This window comes from Topomyia yanbarensis, chromosome 1, assembly GCF_030247195.1.
Source record: "Topomyia yanbarensis strain Yona2022 chromosome 1, ASM3024719v1, whole genome shotgun sequence".
Lineage (NCBI taxonomy): Eukaryota > Metazoa > Arthropoda > Insecta > Diptera > Culicidae > Topomyia > Topomyia yanbarensis.
In genome coordinates, this window is record NC_080670.1 from 188,114,981 (window position 1) to 188,134,079 (window position 19,099).

The window sequence follows — 19,099 nt, forward strand, 5'->3', positions numbered from 1 at the left end:
TGGTCTCATTGACATTGTAACCTCAAGTTATTGAAAATGTAAAATCAAAAGAACTTATCACCGCCAAGCTAACGGATTTTTGCCAATCAAATAAACGAACTGTATCAAAAAAATATTTAAAATCAGTCTTCCCATGAACATCGACAAGTTTGCACTCATGTACAAAATTTCGTGCACGCGTTCAACCTCAAACATGCTTTGCCTTTGTGTACAGCTTCGCATCGAACACCGAACCCAAGCGAACGATGTGCAAACTTAGGTTTAAACACCGTGTACGTACACCGTGTGCGTACATAAGAAAGGCACACAAAAAACAGAATGAGTCAATGCTAGTGATGATGGGTGAGAGAAATAGAAAATTAGTATGAAGAACCTGTGTGTACGAACACCGCTTACGTACATGGGGTTCGGTTGTGCAGACGAACATGTGCTCGTGTTTTGGTACGCATTAGCGCGTTCGCGTTTGCACACGAAATGATGGTGTAGGGTGAGCACAGAACTAGGGCGAAAACGGTGTTCGATGTTCATTTGGGAAGACTGTTTGAAATTATGAACATGTCCGTTGTCAAAGTCGTAATTTTTTCAGTTCGTGAAATGAACGAAATCAACTATGTACAATGCACGAAAATGCTTCGTTGTAGAAAACGACGAATTAATTAATGCCTTGGATATTCATTTTCGTTCTATTTACAATTTTTTATTTTGTAAAATCAACCAATCTCAAATGTTTCACTCGGATGTTCCCAAACGCCATAAAAATATAAACACAGCAGTATTATAATTACTGATTTTTGTTTTACTGTACGTTCGTCAGATTACTTAATTACCTAACTTATTGCGAAGCATAAAGCTGTGTAAAAGTCGGCAAAAAATTGCGGTGTTTGGTAATAATCTAAGTCTGTAAGTTTGAAGAAAAATTATTGTCCCCTAGCAAAAATCTAATTCGAAAATAACTCCCATGTTTTATTGAAAGGTCCAGAAGGACCAGAAGGTTTTTCAACAAAGTATTTAAATTTAATTCATCGAATAAAAACTTGTTTTAATCCACCTAGCGGTGCAATTTTGCCTTTCTCATTTCTCTAAACTATGGCACGGAGGCTTTTTATGTTCAACATAATTGTGGAAATGTCCATTACATTCTGAGTACACTTTGCACTTATACACAATGGCATGCCAGCCACGAACTTGATGAGCTACGTGTCGACGGTGAAACACTTGAAACAAAAAAAATATCATACTCCATTAGCCTATCAGCATTAGATCAATGTTATCTGCTTGCTAACTCATTTTGTCATGCGGGGCTGGGTATGTGAAGAGGGCGAAAGTCCCATGAACGAACGACTCCCCAGCTTAAATTGGTATGCTTTGTGATACAGTGGTGGTTTAAAGATGATGGGGTTGAAAGGGAGGGGTATGAGGACTGGATGGGGTGGTGGTCTGAGGGGTGATTTAAGGAGATTTTTAAAGGAGGGGCGCGAACAGTAGAGGGGGGGGGGTGTAACCCCTCTCCGTAAACCATCAACTACGCCCCTGTTAAAATCCAGAAACCCTAAACGAGTCGAAAAAAAAATTTGGCCCGGGATTAGGTTGACGTTTTTCAGAGTGATTGCATAACCTTTCTATATGAGAAAGGCAAAAATGTGCCAAAATCCAAAAAAGTGAATCGTAGTCAAATTTTTTTTTCGAGTTTGCATCAAATCTCGACGTTTCATGCACCTTGAACACATTTAGCATCAAAAATAAAAATTCTATTTTTAATTTTTCCTATAGTTTATATGAGAAATTTCTGTGTGGCCGCACTCTGAAACCCGTAATTCCGGAATCAGAATTCCGATCGATCCAAAATTCAATAGCAGCCGATGGGAAGGTTGCACCTTTCATTTGAGACTAAGTTTGGGCAAATCGGTCCAGCCATCTCTGAGAAAAATGAGTGACATTTTTTGACACATACGCACATACATACACACACACACATACACACACACATACATACATACACACACACATACAGACTTTTTCCGATCTCGACGAACTGAGTCGAATGGGATATGACACTCGGCCCTCCGGGCCGGGATTAGGTTGACGTTTTTCAGAGTGATTGCATAACCTTTCTATATGAGAAAGGCAAAAATGTGCCAAAATCCAAAAAAGTGAATCGTAGTCAAATTTTTTTTTCGAGTTTGCATCAAATCTCGACGTTTCATGCACCTTGAACACATTTAGCATCAAAAATAAAAATTCTACTTTTAATTTTTCCTATAGTTTATATGAGAAATTTCTGTGTGGCCGCACTCTGAAACCCGTAATTCCGGAATCAGAATTCCGATCGATCCAAAATTCAATAGCAGCCGATGGGAAGGTTGCACCTTTCATTTGAGACTAAGTTTGGGCAAATCGGTCCAGCCATCTCTGAGAAAAATGAGTGACATTATTTGACACATACGCACATACATACACACACACACACATACACACACACATACATACATACACACACACATACAGACTTTTTCCGATCTCGACGAACTGAGTCGAATGGGATATGACACTCGGCCCTCCGGGCCGGGATTAGGTTGACGTTTTTCAGAGTGATTGCATAACCTTTCTATATGAGAAAGGCAAAATATCATACTCCATTAGCCTAATCAGCATTAGATCAATGTTATCTGCTTGTTAACTCATTTTTTCATGCGGAGGTGGGTGTGTAAGGAGGGCGAAAGCCCCATGAACGAACGACTACCCAGCTTAAATTGGTATGCTTTGTGATATAGTGGTGGTTGAAAAGGAGGGGTATGAGGGCTGGATGGGGTGGTGGTCTGAGGGGTGATTTAAGGAGATTTTTAAAGGAGGGGAGTGAATAGTAGAGGGGGGTGTAACCCCTCTCCGTAAACCATCAACTACGTCCCTGTTAAAATCCAGAAACCTTATGCGAGTCGAAAAAAAAATTTGGCCGGGATTAGGTTGACGTTTTTCAGAGTGATTGCATAACCTTTCTATATGAGAAAGGCAAAAATGTGCCAAAATCCACAAAAGTGGATCGTCGTCAAATTTTTTTTTCGAGTTTGCATCAAATCTCGACGTTTCATGCACCTTGAACACATTTAGCATCAAAAATAAAAATTCTATTTTTAATTTTTCCTATAGTTTATATGAGAAATTTCTGTGTGGCCGCACTCTGAAACCCGTAATTCCGGAAGCAGAATTCCGATCGATCCAAAATTCAATAGCAGCCGATGGGAAGGTTGCACCTTTCATTTGAGACTAAGTTTGGGCAAATCGGTCCAGCCATCTCTGAGAAAAATGAGTGACATTATTTGACACATACGCACATACATACACACACATACACACACATACAGACTTTTTCCGATCTCGACGAACTGAGTCGAATGGGATATGACACTCGGCCCTCCGGGCCGGGATTAGGTTGACGTTTTTCAAAGTGATTGCATAACCTTTCTATATGAGAAAGGCAAAAATTTTCGTGATAACATAAAATCTCGACGTTTCATGCATTTTAAAGATGTTTGGCATCAAAAACACGAATTCGATTTCTGAAATTTCATGGGGTCCCCCCTTTAAAAAAAATTAGAGTTCCGACTTATATGGGAATTTCATATGTGACCGGACGATTTAGTCTATATTTCCGGACCCACATAAGCGATCTGTACGAAATTTTATAGACATCTATTGGGATATTATAGCTATCATTTGGGACTAAGTTTGTGAAAATCGGCATAACCATTTCCGAGAAACTGATATGAGTTTGCTAGTTATGAAAGATGGCCGCTTTTCCCGGGCACTTCCGGAACCGTCTATGGTGGTCAATGTAGTCAACGAAAGTTTGTTTGGCCGTCGGTGACCTAGAACTGCAAAGTTAAGTTATTTGAGAGACATTTTAGCGAAATTTTTACCTTTTTTGCTTCCATCGGAGTATCGGTTTGAATCACAATTTGCTATGTGATCGCACGCCACAACCCGTAACTCCGGAACCGGAAGTCGGTTGGGGATAAAATTTAATAGCCATTTACGGGGACGCAACATCTTTCATTTGAGACTAAGTTTGGTTGATTCGATCTAGCCATCTTCGAGAAACCGATGTCACTGTTATTCGGAATTTGGATACTTCCGCCGGGGCTTCCGGAACCGATGATGGTGGCCAATGTGACCAAAAAGACTTTGAATGGCTGTTACTGACCTAGTACTACAAATCGAAGCAGTTGTGGTCACATTTTGGAAAAATTTTCACCATTATACATTCATTGCAGAATTTCTTAAAATCGACATTTTCTGCAAGATCGTACTCATCACCCTGTAATTCCGGAACCGGAAGTCGGATCCATTAGAAATTCAATAGCAGCCTATGGGAACGTTGCACCTTTCATTTGGGACTAAGTTTGTAAAAATCGGTTCATCCATCTCTGAGAAAAGTGAGTGAGATTGTGTTCGCGTACACACACACACAGACGCACATACACACACATACATACACACACAGACATTTGCCGAACTCGACGAACTGAATCGAATGGTATATGTCACTCGGCCCTCCGGGCCTCCGTTAAAAAGTCGGTTTTCAGAGCAATTGCAATACCTTTCTATTGAGAAAGGCAAAATACTGCAAGCTATACTCTTAGTTTTAGGAAAATTTCTTGTTATTTCCCTTATTCTTATTTTTGTTCACATGTATTGAAATAATATCAATATTACTCTCATAAAATAAACTTTGTTAATCGCCTCAAATCAGTATCATTCGGCAATGATTGGCCCAATAATGAATTGAATGCAACCACAAAATACCGAGCGTCCGCTTTGTCTTTTAAAATAGTCCTCCATCATTTTCCTCGTCGGCAAACAGAACTTCAGTGCTTACTAGCGGGACATCACTCGGTACTAGCCAGCTCTGTAGCTTACACGCACGACGTGTGACTTTTCGGATTTTAGTGTCTAACTAGCGCCAATTCGGTGCTGGTTTGGACTTATCTAACTAGCATTAAGTTGGTGTTAGTTACTGAAGAGGACAATCCGAAGCACTAAAAAACATACAATCCTCCATCATTTGACCGACATGGCGATTTATGAAGGATCACATTTACAAGAGTCATCTCTCGTACCATTGTAATTGCCGATACCCGATGAACATGTTTGTCGATAGTGCTCATCATACATAAGTTGAACCATTCAACCTAACCAATCAATACGAACAGATTCGGAAGAAAACGTTACGTTGATTCAATTGCTTCCATTTCTGTGCCGTACCGTTTTCCCTTGCAGACTTTGTGTGGTTTTGTTTTGCCTAAAGCCTAAAACACTAATCTGATTACGAATAGAATAATACGTTATTCCGGTCCCAAACAAAAGTCACATAATAGATAGATTGGTGTCTACTTTGCTGTCTACTTGTAGCTCAGCCTTTTTACTCAGTTTCTCCTCCTCCTTGTATGAATGCTCTATCGCACAATCAACCCTCTCTATTTTCTTTGATTGTGGGAAATTGTGAGTAGGTAGTTCAACCACCATCAACGAGCATTTATATTTCGGATTCAGACGATGCGATGTGCTGCCCCTGCCGGTAGTCAATCTAAGAGCTGTTGTAGCAGGGAACATATTTTTTTTGTTACTTTCTTGTTGCGTGTGTCGACTGTTCGGTTCTTGCTTGGTGATGAAAAAAAAAATGACTAGGGCAGTAGAAGAGAGTCAGAAACGTATTAAGCATGCTTTTGTTGGTTAATTTGGGTTTTCTGGATGTAGATGCATACACACACACACATACACGCGTGTGGGAGGTTGACGAAACACTACGTAAATGCGTATACGTTTATAGAGAGAAGAAGAAAGAACAAAACGAAAAGGTGAGTGGGTGCTATGGCAGCCGGTGCTGGGCAACGAAGGGGATGTTGTTTGTCGTAACAGAAATCCTCCGGGTTTGTGTGTTGGCCAATACAAGCAGGATGCTACTGGAGCTCTTTCAGGACATTCCAACAATACCGTACCGCCGCAACAAAGGTAGCAGCAGCAGCAGCTGTTTGCTGGCAGCAAACCAGAGAGAAATGGCTTTCGAGTCCTCTGGGACGGAAATGTTTTTCCCTTTTGTTGGATATGTCAAAGAGCGACAGTCTGGAAGAATGTGCCGAATGTGCTCCATCGTAGGTTTTTGTATCGGAAAGGGGGGACACAAGGTATGTTGAGGTATGGTTTTTTGCCAATTCTTGGCAGTTGGTTGGTGTAATCGACATTTTGGACCTACCTGAGATGCTTTCGAACGCATTGTTGGCTGATATTTTCGTCGGATCTTCCTGGGGCAGCATACACACAGTATCCGCACGAAGGCCCTGGAAGAAATTTGAAGGTTGTTATTCTAAAGCTCCGAAAAAAAAAGAAAAAAAAATGGTTTGTCAGTAAATAAATGGATAGAATGTTTATTGAACATATGTACAATCCGGGAATAGGACCTTCACGTATTGGAATTTGAATATTCGTGCACGAATTTGCATGAGTTCCGGCTGCAAGACTCCCAAAATTTGGTATTCAAAACACGATTCAGCACAAAACAATCCAATTGGCATATGTGAGGATGAAACTCTTTCGAAACTGAAATAAGCGCCTGTTGGAACAAATTTGATGGACTGCCCTTTCCACAACAAATTAGACGCCATCAATCGTTCAGAAACATGTGACTTTGGCTGACAGCTTTCAAATACGATCATTGCTCGAAGCAATCAGCATTTCAATTTATACCGAACTGTCAAACTCGTGAACTTCACAACAACAAAAACTCCTCGCTCAGGATTAATTCAGGAAAATTACAATCACCGCACCGGCAAAAAGTAGGCACAAAAAAAATAGAAGTCTGATTCCAAATAGACAAATGGCAAATAGAGCGAAGAGGGAAATTCCCCCCTAGCCCCATATACCTACTACCGAACAGGGTGACTAGCCTCTGGCATTTGCACAAATTTGCGTCAGGAGCCGGAATTTAATTCAACACCTATAGCACACGGTGACAGACAATTTATCATTTCACCATCGCGAACGGAACAACTCTGGCCGGGTCTGGAGCGCATTCCGCGAATGGCGGCGCTCTGGAGGATGGAGGCGCGTGTGTTTTTCCGCGCCGCTATCGCTGCCATCGTCAGAAGTCAGCAGAAAAAAAACGAAATGTTCCGTTGATAGAGCGGCGACGACGACGACGAGAGCGAATCCGATTCCAAAAGGCCGGGAGGGATTTCGTCATTAATTTTCGCGCGTTTTGCGATGAATCCCTGGTGGTATGTTTCAAGGTTGTGAATGTGTATAAATATCGGATATGGATGCGGAGTTTTATTTATTTGTGTGTTTGCTTTTTTTCCCAGTGAATTGTGTGTGAATAAATCAGAATTACCCAGAGTAGCGACATATTGGGAACAAAACTGTGCATTAAAAAAAACAACATAAATAAGTCACAGAGAACAGATGGCCTTCTCAAACACTTAATTTGTTTAAAAAATTGACGGAACGAATAATAAAATTCTATTCAAAGGTAACTGAGATATCGTAACCAAGTGCGCTACTGAGTTTGACTGAATTGACAGGTGATCGCACTGAGATATCTGACGATTATAATTAGGTTTTACCTTTCTCACGCGTCCGTACATCCTGTATGAGGCTTACTTGGGTGCTCGCTCTGCCACACCCTGATTCACTCTCTAACACTCCATGTGAGGCTTACTTGTACTCACCCCCAACATACCACGTGAGGCTGACTTGGATGCTCACCCTTCACTCCTCTGCCACGCCACGAGGTATCAATACGACCCTCCCATCTTGGCATGAGGCAGTCCACATATACGCCTATACACTCGCTCTTCTGCCTTGCTTCGGGGTGACTGGGTTTACCCCTTACGCGGTTGCCATTCGCTGCGCCAAACCTGCCTCAGCATGAACAGACCATTCACTCTCTTTTTCGCGCTCGGTCCTCTCCGCTCCAACTAACCAATCATTAGTTAGTCGTGTCCGTCGTCTGTTGCTCGGTGCGCCAGATTCTCCGTAGCCTGCAGGCAATCTGGGTGGTTGCAGTCGAGACTGCGTTCCACTTCTCCACCGCTTGACACATCCGTTGAATAAGGGTATCAGGGGTTGTGTCCCAGCCACAGACATCAAGCATTGCTCTCCTTTCGACGTCGAAGCGAGGACATATGAACAGTATGTGCTCGGCAGTTTCGTCGACACCTGGACATCATCCTCGATAATGCCGCAACAACAGTCGACGCTCTCTTGCACGTATAGTCGGCATGGCTGCCGAAGGTCAGCTTGTCGTCCATGATGACTTCGAGAGACTTCAGACTCCGCTGTGAAGTGATCACGACTTCTCCCACATGGATAACTGCATGTTGTGCCGACTTGCAGTTGTTGACGCGTTGACGTTTTGATCGCGTGTTCTGCGGTTAGTTCTACCTCGGGGATTGACCCCCCATAGACCTTCAAGGTTACGTCGTCGCCGACGATCTTGACCCCAGGAGAGAACTTTAGTCTCAGAACCCCGTCATACATGAGGTTCCATAATACCGGGCCTAGGATCGAGTCCTGCGGGTCTCCGGCGGTAATAGGAACCCTTTTCTGACCGGCATCGATCTCGTATAGCAGTACGCGGTTCTGGAAGTAGCTTTTCAGGATGCGATACAGACCCACCGGTAGGCTAAGCTGGTGTAACGAGAGCGCGATGGCATCCCAGCTTGCGCTGTTGAATGCGTTCTTCACGTCAAGTGTCACTAACACGCAGTATCGAATGCCTCGCCATTTTCGTTGGATCGCTATCTCGGCAGTCTTTATCACTGAGTTGAGAGCGTCCACTGTGGACTTACCCTTCCGAAAGCCAAACTGGTTGCATGACATGCCGTCCGTACCTTCCGCGTACGGGGTTAGCCTGTTGAGGATGATCCTCTCAAGCAGTGTCGATCAGACAGATTGGTCTGTACGCCGATGGGTCGCCTGGCGGCTTCCCGAGCTTTGGAAACAGCACCAATTTCTGCCTTTTCCATCTATCGGGGAAGCGGCACTCGCCAAGGTATCTCTGCATAGCTAGCCTGAACATGTTCGGGTTCGCTATGATCGCTGCCTTGAGCTGGAGCTTTGCTCATTGCTAGGGAATTAGCCACTGCGAGTAGTTCTTCATTCGTCACTGGAGCCACCATTTCGGCCGCGCCCACACAGTCTTGCGGTGCAGGTGGCCAGGGGCTTGTGGCTCGAGACGGGAAGAGTACTTCGATAATCATCGCCAACCGGTCCGGAGACCGTTCTGGGGGTGAGGAGCCCCCTTTGGTCTTGGCCATCACAATCCTGTAGGCGTCACCCCACGGATTCGCGTTGGCACTCTCACACAGGTTGTCGAAACACGCTCTCTTGCTGCTTTTAATGGCCTTGTTAAGGGCCAATTTCGCAGCTCGAAACACTTCACGGCGGTTCTCTATTGCATCCTCGGTGCGAGCTCTTTGCATCCTACGTCTAGCTCTGAGGCAGGCTGATCGTAGGGCTGCAATCTCGGCACTTCACCAGTATACCGGGCGTCTGCCGTTTCTTGGCAGGGCTTTCCTCGGCATAGTGGCGTCGCACGCGCGTTATAGGACGGCTACCAGCGAATACCCGCTTAGACTGTCGGTGTTGGCCTCCAGTCCCAGGGCCGCGGTGAAAGCTTCGATGTCGAAGTGATTGAACTTCCACCCGCCCTCGGATGCTGCACACCATAGTTGATCCTAAAGCGAATGGCAAACGTTACGTCAATACATGCCTCCACCCCGTTTCTACGGAATGTGCTAGCGGAACCATTATTGGCTAATACAACGTCGAGTTTCGCAAGCGCCTCCATTAGCGCTTGGCCCCTGCTATTTGTACAACGGCTGCCCACTCTACTGCCCAAGCCTTAAAGTCTCCCGCTATGACTACCGGTTTCCGGCCCACCAGGTCGCACAAGAGCCTGTCGATCATCTGGTTGAACTGTTCTATGTGCCACCTTGGTGGAGCGTAGCAGCTGCAATAGAACACACCATTGATCTTTGCAATCGCAACACCCTCGGCGGAGGAGTGTATTACCTCTTGAACCGGGAACCGTTCCGTTGTACAGATTGCCACCATCCCAGACCCGTCCGACACCCAATTGCCGTTGCCGGCAAGGATGTTGTACGGGTCGGATAGGAGGGCGACATCTGTCCTCGACTCCGAGACCGACTACCACAGCAGCTGTTGGGCTGCTGCACAATGGTTAAGATTTAGCTGTTAACGTTCACGGCTTCTTCTTATTTGCCTCACCGAAGGGACACGAAGGTCCGCCCATAGCATGGTTATGGGCTTGCTTCTTGGCGGTGCAGATAAGGCATTTATGCGCCTTAGTGCAGCCCCACTCTTTATGACCCTCCTCGCCACAGCGACGACATAATTTGCTTCTGTCTATTCCCTTGCATTCGTACGACTTGTGGCCGGACTCAAGGCACCGATAGCACCTATCCACTGAAGGCGGCTGGGATATGCTAACTGGACATACTGACCAGCCGATCTTCAGCTTACCTTTCTCGGTTCCCTTTGTGGCATCCTCCTTCAGTAGCCTGAGGTAGGCTACTTGGGTGCCAGAGGGCCATCTCTAAATCGCACAGAGGCCCACTCGATTGTGATGTCGCATTGCTCCTTAACGGCTGCGACGACATCTTCTGCGGTCGTGAACTCGTCCAGATGCTTGCACTGGAGAGTCATTTCCGCCTCTAGCGACCTGACATGGGCGCCTTCACCAAGGACCTCTTGGGCCAAGGCCTTATACACCGCACTAGATTGTGCGCCTCGCTTCAGCACCAGAAGCATTTCTCCCGTGTTGGTGCGTCTCACGCTAAGCACATCTTGCCCAAGGGCCGAAAGGCTTTCGGCCGCCTTCATCGACTTTAGGACGTCGGCGTATTTGTCCTTGTCGGTTTTTAACCACAAGGCCTCGCCTCTGTCCTTGGCCTTCTTCGCGGGCCGCGGTATCTCCGGTGTCGGTGCCGGCTTCTTCCTGGTGACCAGTGTCCAGGGGTTAACGCCCCCTGCCCCGGTCGCGCCGGGTTGCTGGTACCAGCGCTCTGCTCAGCGAGGTCACTCTCGCCCTCGCTTACCTCGGCCAGACGGCGTTTGGCCTTAACGGTTGCACGCCGTGTGGTGTCGGTTTTTGCACCCTCGCCTGGCGACTTCCTAGGGCGCTTCGCGTTCGACGCCGTCTTACGATTGCCCTTGCCTTTTCCCTTCGAGGGGAACTCGGCCGCCGCTTCGAGCGACGTGGCTGCTCCATAGAAGGTGAAGGCCACTGTCTGAGCGCCTGTATCGACCTTCACTCTTCCCTCCCTCTTGGAGGCCACTGTCTGGGTTTCTCTGTCGGACTTCTCCTGACATTCCACCCTCTTGGCATAAGCCAGCTGTTCCTGTCTTTCGACACGAACAGTTTTCCGGAGCTCCAGGAGGCTCTGCTTTAACTCCTTGCTTATGTTTTGCTTTGCGCTAGTGAACTCGATTATTGAATCGAGCTGCTCCACCACTTTGCGCATCGCGGATAGTGGTCCGTCCAGTGCGTTGGTAGGGCTATTTCCTACCACTACTGGGGGGTCACTGGTGCTATCAGATGCAGCACTCGTCGCTCCACTACTCTCCCCACGGGGGGAGACCTCGCCAAACCACCTCTAGCAAAGGGGTTTGGTACGACTTGTGGCCGGACTCAAGGCACCGATAGCACCTATCCACTGAAGGCGGCTGGGGTATGCTAACTGGACATACTGACCAGCCGATCTTCAGTTTTCCTTTCTCAGTAACCTTTTTAGCTTCCGCAGTCAGTAGCCTGAAGTAGGCTACTTGCGTGCCAGAGAATCCCGCTCTCAAGCGCACAGAGGCCCGCTCAATTACTGCGCCACATTGCTCTGTGACGGCAGCGACGACATCATCTGCAGTCGTAAACGCGTCCAGTTGCTTGCACTGGAGAGTCTCTTCGCCACCTAATGATCTCACCTGGGTGCCTTTACCTAGGACCTCATGGGCCAAGGTCTTGTATGCCGCACTGGATTGTGCGCCTCGCTTCAACACCAAGATCATTTCGCCGGTCTTGGTGCGTCTCACGCTGCGCACGTCCTGCCCGAGGGCCGAGAGGCTTTCGGCCGCCCGCATTGACTCAAGGACGTCAGCATATTTGTCCTTGTCGGTCTTTACCCACAAGGCCTCGCCTCTGTCCTTGGCCTTCTTTGCGGGTCGAGATGCGTTCGGCTTCCGCTTCCTCCTACTGACCAACTTCCAGGGGTTTTCGCCCCCTGTCCCGGTTGTGCTGGATTGCTGGTTCTTTTTTTTTCTGCCGGCGGGGTCATTTGCACCCCGGTTTACATCGCCCAAACGGCGTTTGGCCGTCGCGGTTGCACGCAGTTTGGCGTTGCTTTTTGCACCCTCGCCTGGTGACTGTCTAGGTCGCTTCGGGTTCGGTGCCAGTCTTGCCCTTGCCCCAAACGTTCGAGGCGAAATCAGGCGCCGCTTTGGCTGCTCCATAGAAGGGGAAGACCCCTGTCTGGGTTCCTCTGTCGGCCTTCTCTCTTCCCTCCACCCTCTTGACGTATGCTTCCTGTTCTTGTATTGCGACCCGAACGCTTACTGTGGGGGTTGCCCCGGGGGACTACTGGGTTCCTGGATGGTCTAAAAAGTACCGGCTGCCAAGAGCAACCGGGAACCGGACTACGGTCTCGTCGCACTGGTTGTTGTTGAAGAGTGTTTCGCGTCGTTTGAGAATGCTGTGTTAGTGGAATTTCTGGATTCCGATCTGGAACTTCACCGGTCTGGGTCGACACACGCGGGCTTTGTTCATGTTGCTGTTGGATTTGATTTTTATTGGCAATTACTGTCCTGTAGTCGATGCAGGGATAGTCGGATATTACGGAGGTCGCTTGGGGCATGGGGGTTTGTGGTGTTTCGCCGTCCGAGATGTTTAAAGATTCGACTAATGAAGGGTTGATGTGGCGAATACTCGCCACCAGGAGAAAATAACTCACTACTCCGTTGAACGTTTTGGTGATCCTACGTACCGTTAGGACTTCTGTTACTCTTTTCATTTTGTCACATTGACGGAATGGAAATCATTAACAAACATTAAATCTACTCAACAGACTGAGACTCATTGGGTGAACGAGATCTGTTCCCCTTTCTATTCTCGCCCGACTAAAGCTCACTTAATGTCTATAAGATGCTCGGGCAGCCAATGAGCATTTAAAAGATAATTAATTTTAACATTCACTGTATTGTTCCCATTTTCTTAACGACTCTTAATTTCTAATGCTAGCCTAATGTCATCTGCTACATCTACTGATTTTGCCGCTCCATGCTGTTTTTCGATGGACGATCCTGGATGCGACGAAGAGGGGCCCCTTTGCTGCTTCATCACAGTTGTTGTTCGATCGCTCACTTCTGAGCGCTAAATTATTCGACCGCGCTAATTGCGCACTAACGTGGCAGCTTCGTTTCTACCGCTTTATACAACCTGCGCCACTGGTTGAGGCTACGCAGACACCGCCTATGCTGCTGCTGGTGCACTGTTCCACCACTCTCCCACACTATCACACGTCCTGCTCCCGGCGATCGCTAACTTGTTGCTCTTTGCTCCTCTCACGCTCACGCAGAGCGTAGGTAGGATCAGACCTCAAAATGGCTCTCACCCCGTTCTGTCTCTTCGTGTCACAGCGCCTTCCGCTGACGGCTGACTTTTGATACCTGTATCGTTTGACGATTTCTGAACACTAGTTCACGACCGTCCGTCCCGCCAGCAAATGACTAGCTATACTCTCCTCCAGTGACGATACGCACCCTATGACGTTTCACAGCTAGCTGGTTGACTACTGCTTCTCTGCAACAGTTTTGCCCTGTATGCATAGGTTGACACGTGTGCTTTCCCACCTACACTATCGCTCCTTTTTTGACTCCAACACGAGCGCGCGTGGATGCACCACTAGAGCACCGAACAGTAGTAATGCTAGATCGGTTCGTTTGCTGCTTACGAATGAGCCCCGGCGGGAATATGCCGGGAATGCCGATGCAATTGTACGATAAGGGCACGTACCACTTGTACAGCACCTCATAAAAGGCTCAGAAAGAATCATTATGAATATGTAGGTCATTTCGAGGTTATGTCAGTTTTACCTCTGACGAGAGCCTTCTTTGCTAATCGTGCGTTGTGTGTGCGCCGTTCGAGTTCCCGTGATATGGTCCTGCGGAATTGCGTGTGCTGTTGGAAGCTAATTTCGTTAGTTAAATTCGAACGCTTCTCCGTCGGAATGATTCACCTAGTGGTGGGCAAAATGGCGGCTCAACCGACGCTGTGCTGAGGTGTTCTTTTGTAGCGGCTCCTTTTTTCCTCCGAGTGTACGTGCGCTCTGTACGGAAATTATTTTCGTAAGATTGGAGAACTGTTTCAAGTCCAATAGCAATCAATTTACCTCTATTAGTTTTCGTTCTACGAAGCTTTTTCCAACCACGCTAGTGGGTCTGCAGGTGCTGAAAGCGAGTTTGCGATGTGGAGAGTCACGAAGCACTAAAAGTAATCTTTTTTCGCAGCTCACTTCGACGGGCGAGCGGTTGTTCTTGCTGCTTCGTTAATCTGTCAGTGTGACAGTAGGTTCATGGTCGTTTCGTTCAGAATGATGTTTCACTCTAAAGTGTTCGTTTTATGTTCTACGGCAGTGCGGCCAGAAGTCCGAAATATTTCTCTATTTGTGTTGTGAAGACAGTATTTAGTCAACACAGCTCGTCCATGTAACACTTCTTTGCCTTTCAGTTTATTAAGTAGTTGGTCGTTGGTCATGTCCACTTCAACCTTTTGCCCATCAATCAGATTGTAATGACAATTACGTCAATTTCCGCAATGGAAAGATGGCAAATCAATTGTGTTACTTGAGGAAAAACGTTTTGCCAAGCACTCCCGCGCATACATTTTCTGGTTGATACGCTTTGTGGCCTTCGGTTTTCGATGTTCTCCCGATTCAGTCTTCCTGGCTGTCGACAAACGTTTTCCGAACACCTGTATTACGTTGGTGGCAGTTGATTTGGTCACATTAAACAAATTTCGACAAAATGGTGTACGAGTTGTTTGGATTTTCGCGATGCGCGAGCGAAATTTCGCTCCGTTGCTCCTCTTGCCTGGATGCCATTTTCACAATTAATGGGGAATAGGTCAAAATCAAATAGTAGGCACGATGCTACACACATGAATCTTTAAAATAAGAGGTGGGCAGGTTTTTTATTGCGTGGTGAAAAACAATTCGTCAAGTTGAAGTTGATCAATTTTTGACCATAACACTCTTTAGCTCTAACGCATTCGTGATTATATCGACACCGCAACACTACGAAAAAGAACTTTTTCGCGACAATGTATTTACGTGACCGCTTCTCACCCCTGTAAGTCTGACTTTAATCCCAGCCAAAGTTTTCTGAGGTAAAAAATCTGTGGACGTAAAGCCGTTGGTTCCGGTTCAGGTATAGGGTTCAGATGGCGATGATAGGCATCCAGTGTGGAGAGTGGCACTAAACATGCAGCGATAAAATGCCAATCAGGTAGCTCCTTTGTTAACCTCTCCTCATTCTTTTAGTTCATTAGCCCGCAAAAAATGAAAGGCCATGATTGATTATCCTTCCCGGGAAATCTTTTCGCTTCCTCGAAGAAAAACAAGTTCGAACTTTCCCATCGATTCAGACCGGCTGACCGGTCAAAGGTAAACGGAAAAATATGTCATCTACGAACCTTTTAGACACGCTATACGCCGGTACCGTTTCTTCAGGGTAAACTTTTTTCTGCGGATTTCAATTTCCAACGTCTACAGTACGACCCTGACGATTAAACTCATTGAAATTTCCCTAAGCTTCTTCGACCGACCTTCTTTGGTATTATCCTATACTTCAAAGCTAAAAGCCATGACATAGATTGTTGTGCTTATCCGACTCAAACGACCCCGAGGACCATTCTCACTGCGAAGAAATAATCGTTCCACTCCCATGTACTTAATTGCCCGTTAAAGTTAAAACTTCAACACAGCTGACAGAACAGAAACAACAAACGACAGCAACCCTAATTTGAAAAAGTGAACCGTGCTCCGCCTGGATACTGGCAAATTAAATCATGGCACACTAATTAAATCGGCATAAATGAGTTTTTCTCTGGTGGATTCCGGTACCGTCTGCCGGAATGGAGCACACTGGTAGTAGGAATGAATTTTAATTTTTGAATTTATTAATTGGCCTCTGGGAATGCAAACAAAAAGGCTCCGATTTAGCTTTTGATTGGTTCGAACCGGTTGACTATGTGATTCAAAAGCAGGTTCTGTTCATCGTCAGGTTTTCCGAATCGCTTATTCCATTTTTTTCGTGCGAATCAAATGCACGCGATTATTAGCAGTAGGAAATATGAAAGGAATATAAAATCAACCATAACAGTTACTGTTTAGCTGTGTATGGGCACCAAATCAGACAGAGCTTTTGCTACTCGGGGCAATTTCACCCCGCCTGCTTTGCATGGGAAAGTCAACAGATAGGAATGGAAAGAAAACAAAATCAATTTTGTTGCGCTCACCGGAAAACATGATTTGGTAAAGGTTCGCCCGATGGAACCAACCAAGTGTATGTATAAACCTACAAATAAGGTCGATTGAGTGTGCCCTGGAGGTTGAAGGTTGAGGGAAAGCGTCTGCGAAGGTCACGGAAACAGACGACTTCTTTTCTGGTCGTCGTGAGCTTCTACTTCTACTGGGTACTGCTGTGGCTGGTCTACAATCATCGTCAACGTCGATTTGATTGTATTTTGATTTGAAATTGGAACCTATTTTTACCAAGCACCGCTTGCTATTATTCAGTGTGATGCTTTGGAACAAGCAGGCAGTTAAGTTGTTTCCTGGAAATTGAAAGCGTGACAGCAGCTGGGTTGGAACACGAGTGCGTTAAAGAGCGGAAATTATCAGTTCTATAACTGTAGGTGATAATGGCTGCTTGGGGTTGAAATAATGGGCGAACGTGCTTGGATTCAATTTTTTTTGCCGCGCCATTTTTACATCGAAAATTGATATTTGATTGATCAGATCTTTGAAACTCGTACTCGTATATTAGTTATGGAATTTGTGTTTCGGCTTCGTCTCATCAGAATCCGGCACTAACTTAGTGACAGGACTAAGCTAGCGCCGAATTGACGCTAGCTCCAAAAAACGGAGACACAATTTGTGTTCCTGAGCAAATCCCTAGGCAAGCGTGATGTCCCGCAAGAAAAGAAGCTGGAGATTTTTTTAGCGTAGTCCTGTCACTAAGTTAGTGTCGAATTCTGATGAGACGAAGTCGAAACGCAAATTCCATAGCTAATTTAGTTATAGGTTTTGCGTTCTTCGCGCGCAAAGGTCGTTGTAAACAATTTCTCCTTCAAGAGTTTTTGTCTAATATTTTCTCCACTAAGGAAAAATAGAGCATCGTACGGGTATGCCAGGACTAGTGATGTTCGATTAGTTTCCGACTATTCATTAATACTTGCGAAAGCAAACTTTATGCGCTCTTGATTACCAAACCGGATTGCAGTCTGAAGGTCGACCTTCATCAGATTTCAAGGGACAAAGGGACAGTCACTGTTAGCAGTCCTCCCCGAATCTTGATAAAATCATGCACGATACTATTTGCCAAGTTACTGCCCAACTATTGTTGAGCAGTACAATTTATCCTAAATTATTGTCCTAGCAATCCTAAGCTGCTACAAGCACCACTGGCAATTGATGGCCAAGCATATTGCCATGACCTAAGGCTTAACATAGTTATCCTTCCGTCTTCCAATTTAAAGCAAACATGGACGTAGGGATATCAAAAAACTAGTTGATCTCATGCCAAGTCGAAGCTGAATGCTCTACGACTGAGAAAACCGATTCATACCGACAAAAATTCCGCAGCACTTTGCCAAAACATGGAAATCCGAGACCAACGAAATGTTTCAGTTGATTACTTTTATTATTAATGAAGTCTATTAACCCCCAACTTCCAACGGTCATTCGTTTAGCCCTGAAGCAATCCGGCTTGTTCCTTCGAATGAAATTTATACCCTGTTTAACATGAAATCGGAAAATCACAGCGGCAATCTACACTCCGATTGGAATCAAATTGGAATCCCCCGTTATAAATGGCTGATTATTCAAGGGACTGGCGAAAGCAATGGGAACATAACATCGGAGATAATTAACTAATTGGCTTTTGAAATAAACAATACCCGATCCGCCATACGCCGGGATTAAAGGTGGGGGGAGGGAGGAGAAGTGCACAATTTTGCATTTTACACAAGCCCCGATGGATTTGAACAGCGTGAAACATAATTGATGAATGTATTAATGCCAATGCGAGTGTGAAACCGACAATAGAATAACTCTCAATTAGTTCGGGATTGGAGATTGAAAATTCCCACCGGTGCGAGCATAAGCTATCTATCGTTCGTGTGGAGATTACGAACGAAACAGTATGTTTATGGTTCTGGTTAGTTGTAATATGTTTCAATAGTTATAAATATTAACCAGATAAGGGATGCTGTTATCACGTAATCCCAATTGGCTTGTTTGTTTATCGCCATTCAATTTTGTACATTCTGTTTAAGCGTCCGGTAGCTGCTTGTGCAAACACAATGTTGGGTAAGTGGAAACCAAATAAATAAATTCTAATTTGCCAAAAACTGATCCACATATTTGCATAATTATACCTTTCAAATTTGGCCGCTCGGCATGATACATACATACATGCGAGAAATTAATTTATTTAAAACTGATCTCGGCAAAAACACGCAATCAATGTTTACTTACTTGTAGTAAAAGCTGATGACTTGTGCAGCTTCTTCAAATACGGAAACTCACACAGACTTTTATCCACAAGAAAATAAACACTAATATCGCACTCCGCTATAAGAAAAAAAAAAGAACAAACTAGTTGAGCTTTTACCTTCATTTTGTTAAATTTTTTCCCGCCAACTTTTTTAATACCGCAATACACAGCCGCTTCTAAATGTTCCATATATTATTCGTCTACTCTCCACAGTCATGCACTGCTATTAAACACATTAGCGACGATTCATCCGAACACTGGA

General features: G+C 45.4%; 1 protein-coding gene across 2 annotated transcripts in view; it reads right to left on the reverse strand.

Annotated features, from left to right (window-relative positions):
* LOC131684659 (protein doublesex-like) overlaps window positions 1-19,018 on the reverse strand; it is a 238,200-nt gene extending 219,182 nt beyond the window's left edge. The window contains exons 1-2 of one of the 2 annotated variants that reach the window (XM_058967730.1): window positions 18,955-19,006; window positions 6,248-6,332 (exon numbers count right to left, since the gene is read on the reverse strand). In XM_058967730.1, coding sequence (XP_058823713.1) covers window positions 6,248-6,268 — 21 coding nt within the window. In that variant the 5' untranslated portion in view covers window positions 6,269-6,332; window positions 18,955-19,006. Of the gene's footprint in view, window positions 1-6,247; window positions 6,333-18,954 lie in introns of both variants that reach the window. The other variant, XM_058967740.1, reaches the window with a different exon arrangement.
* Window positions 19,019-19,099: the final 81 nt, after the last annotated feature.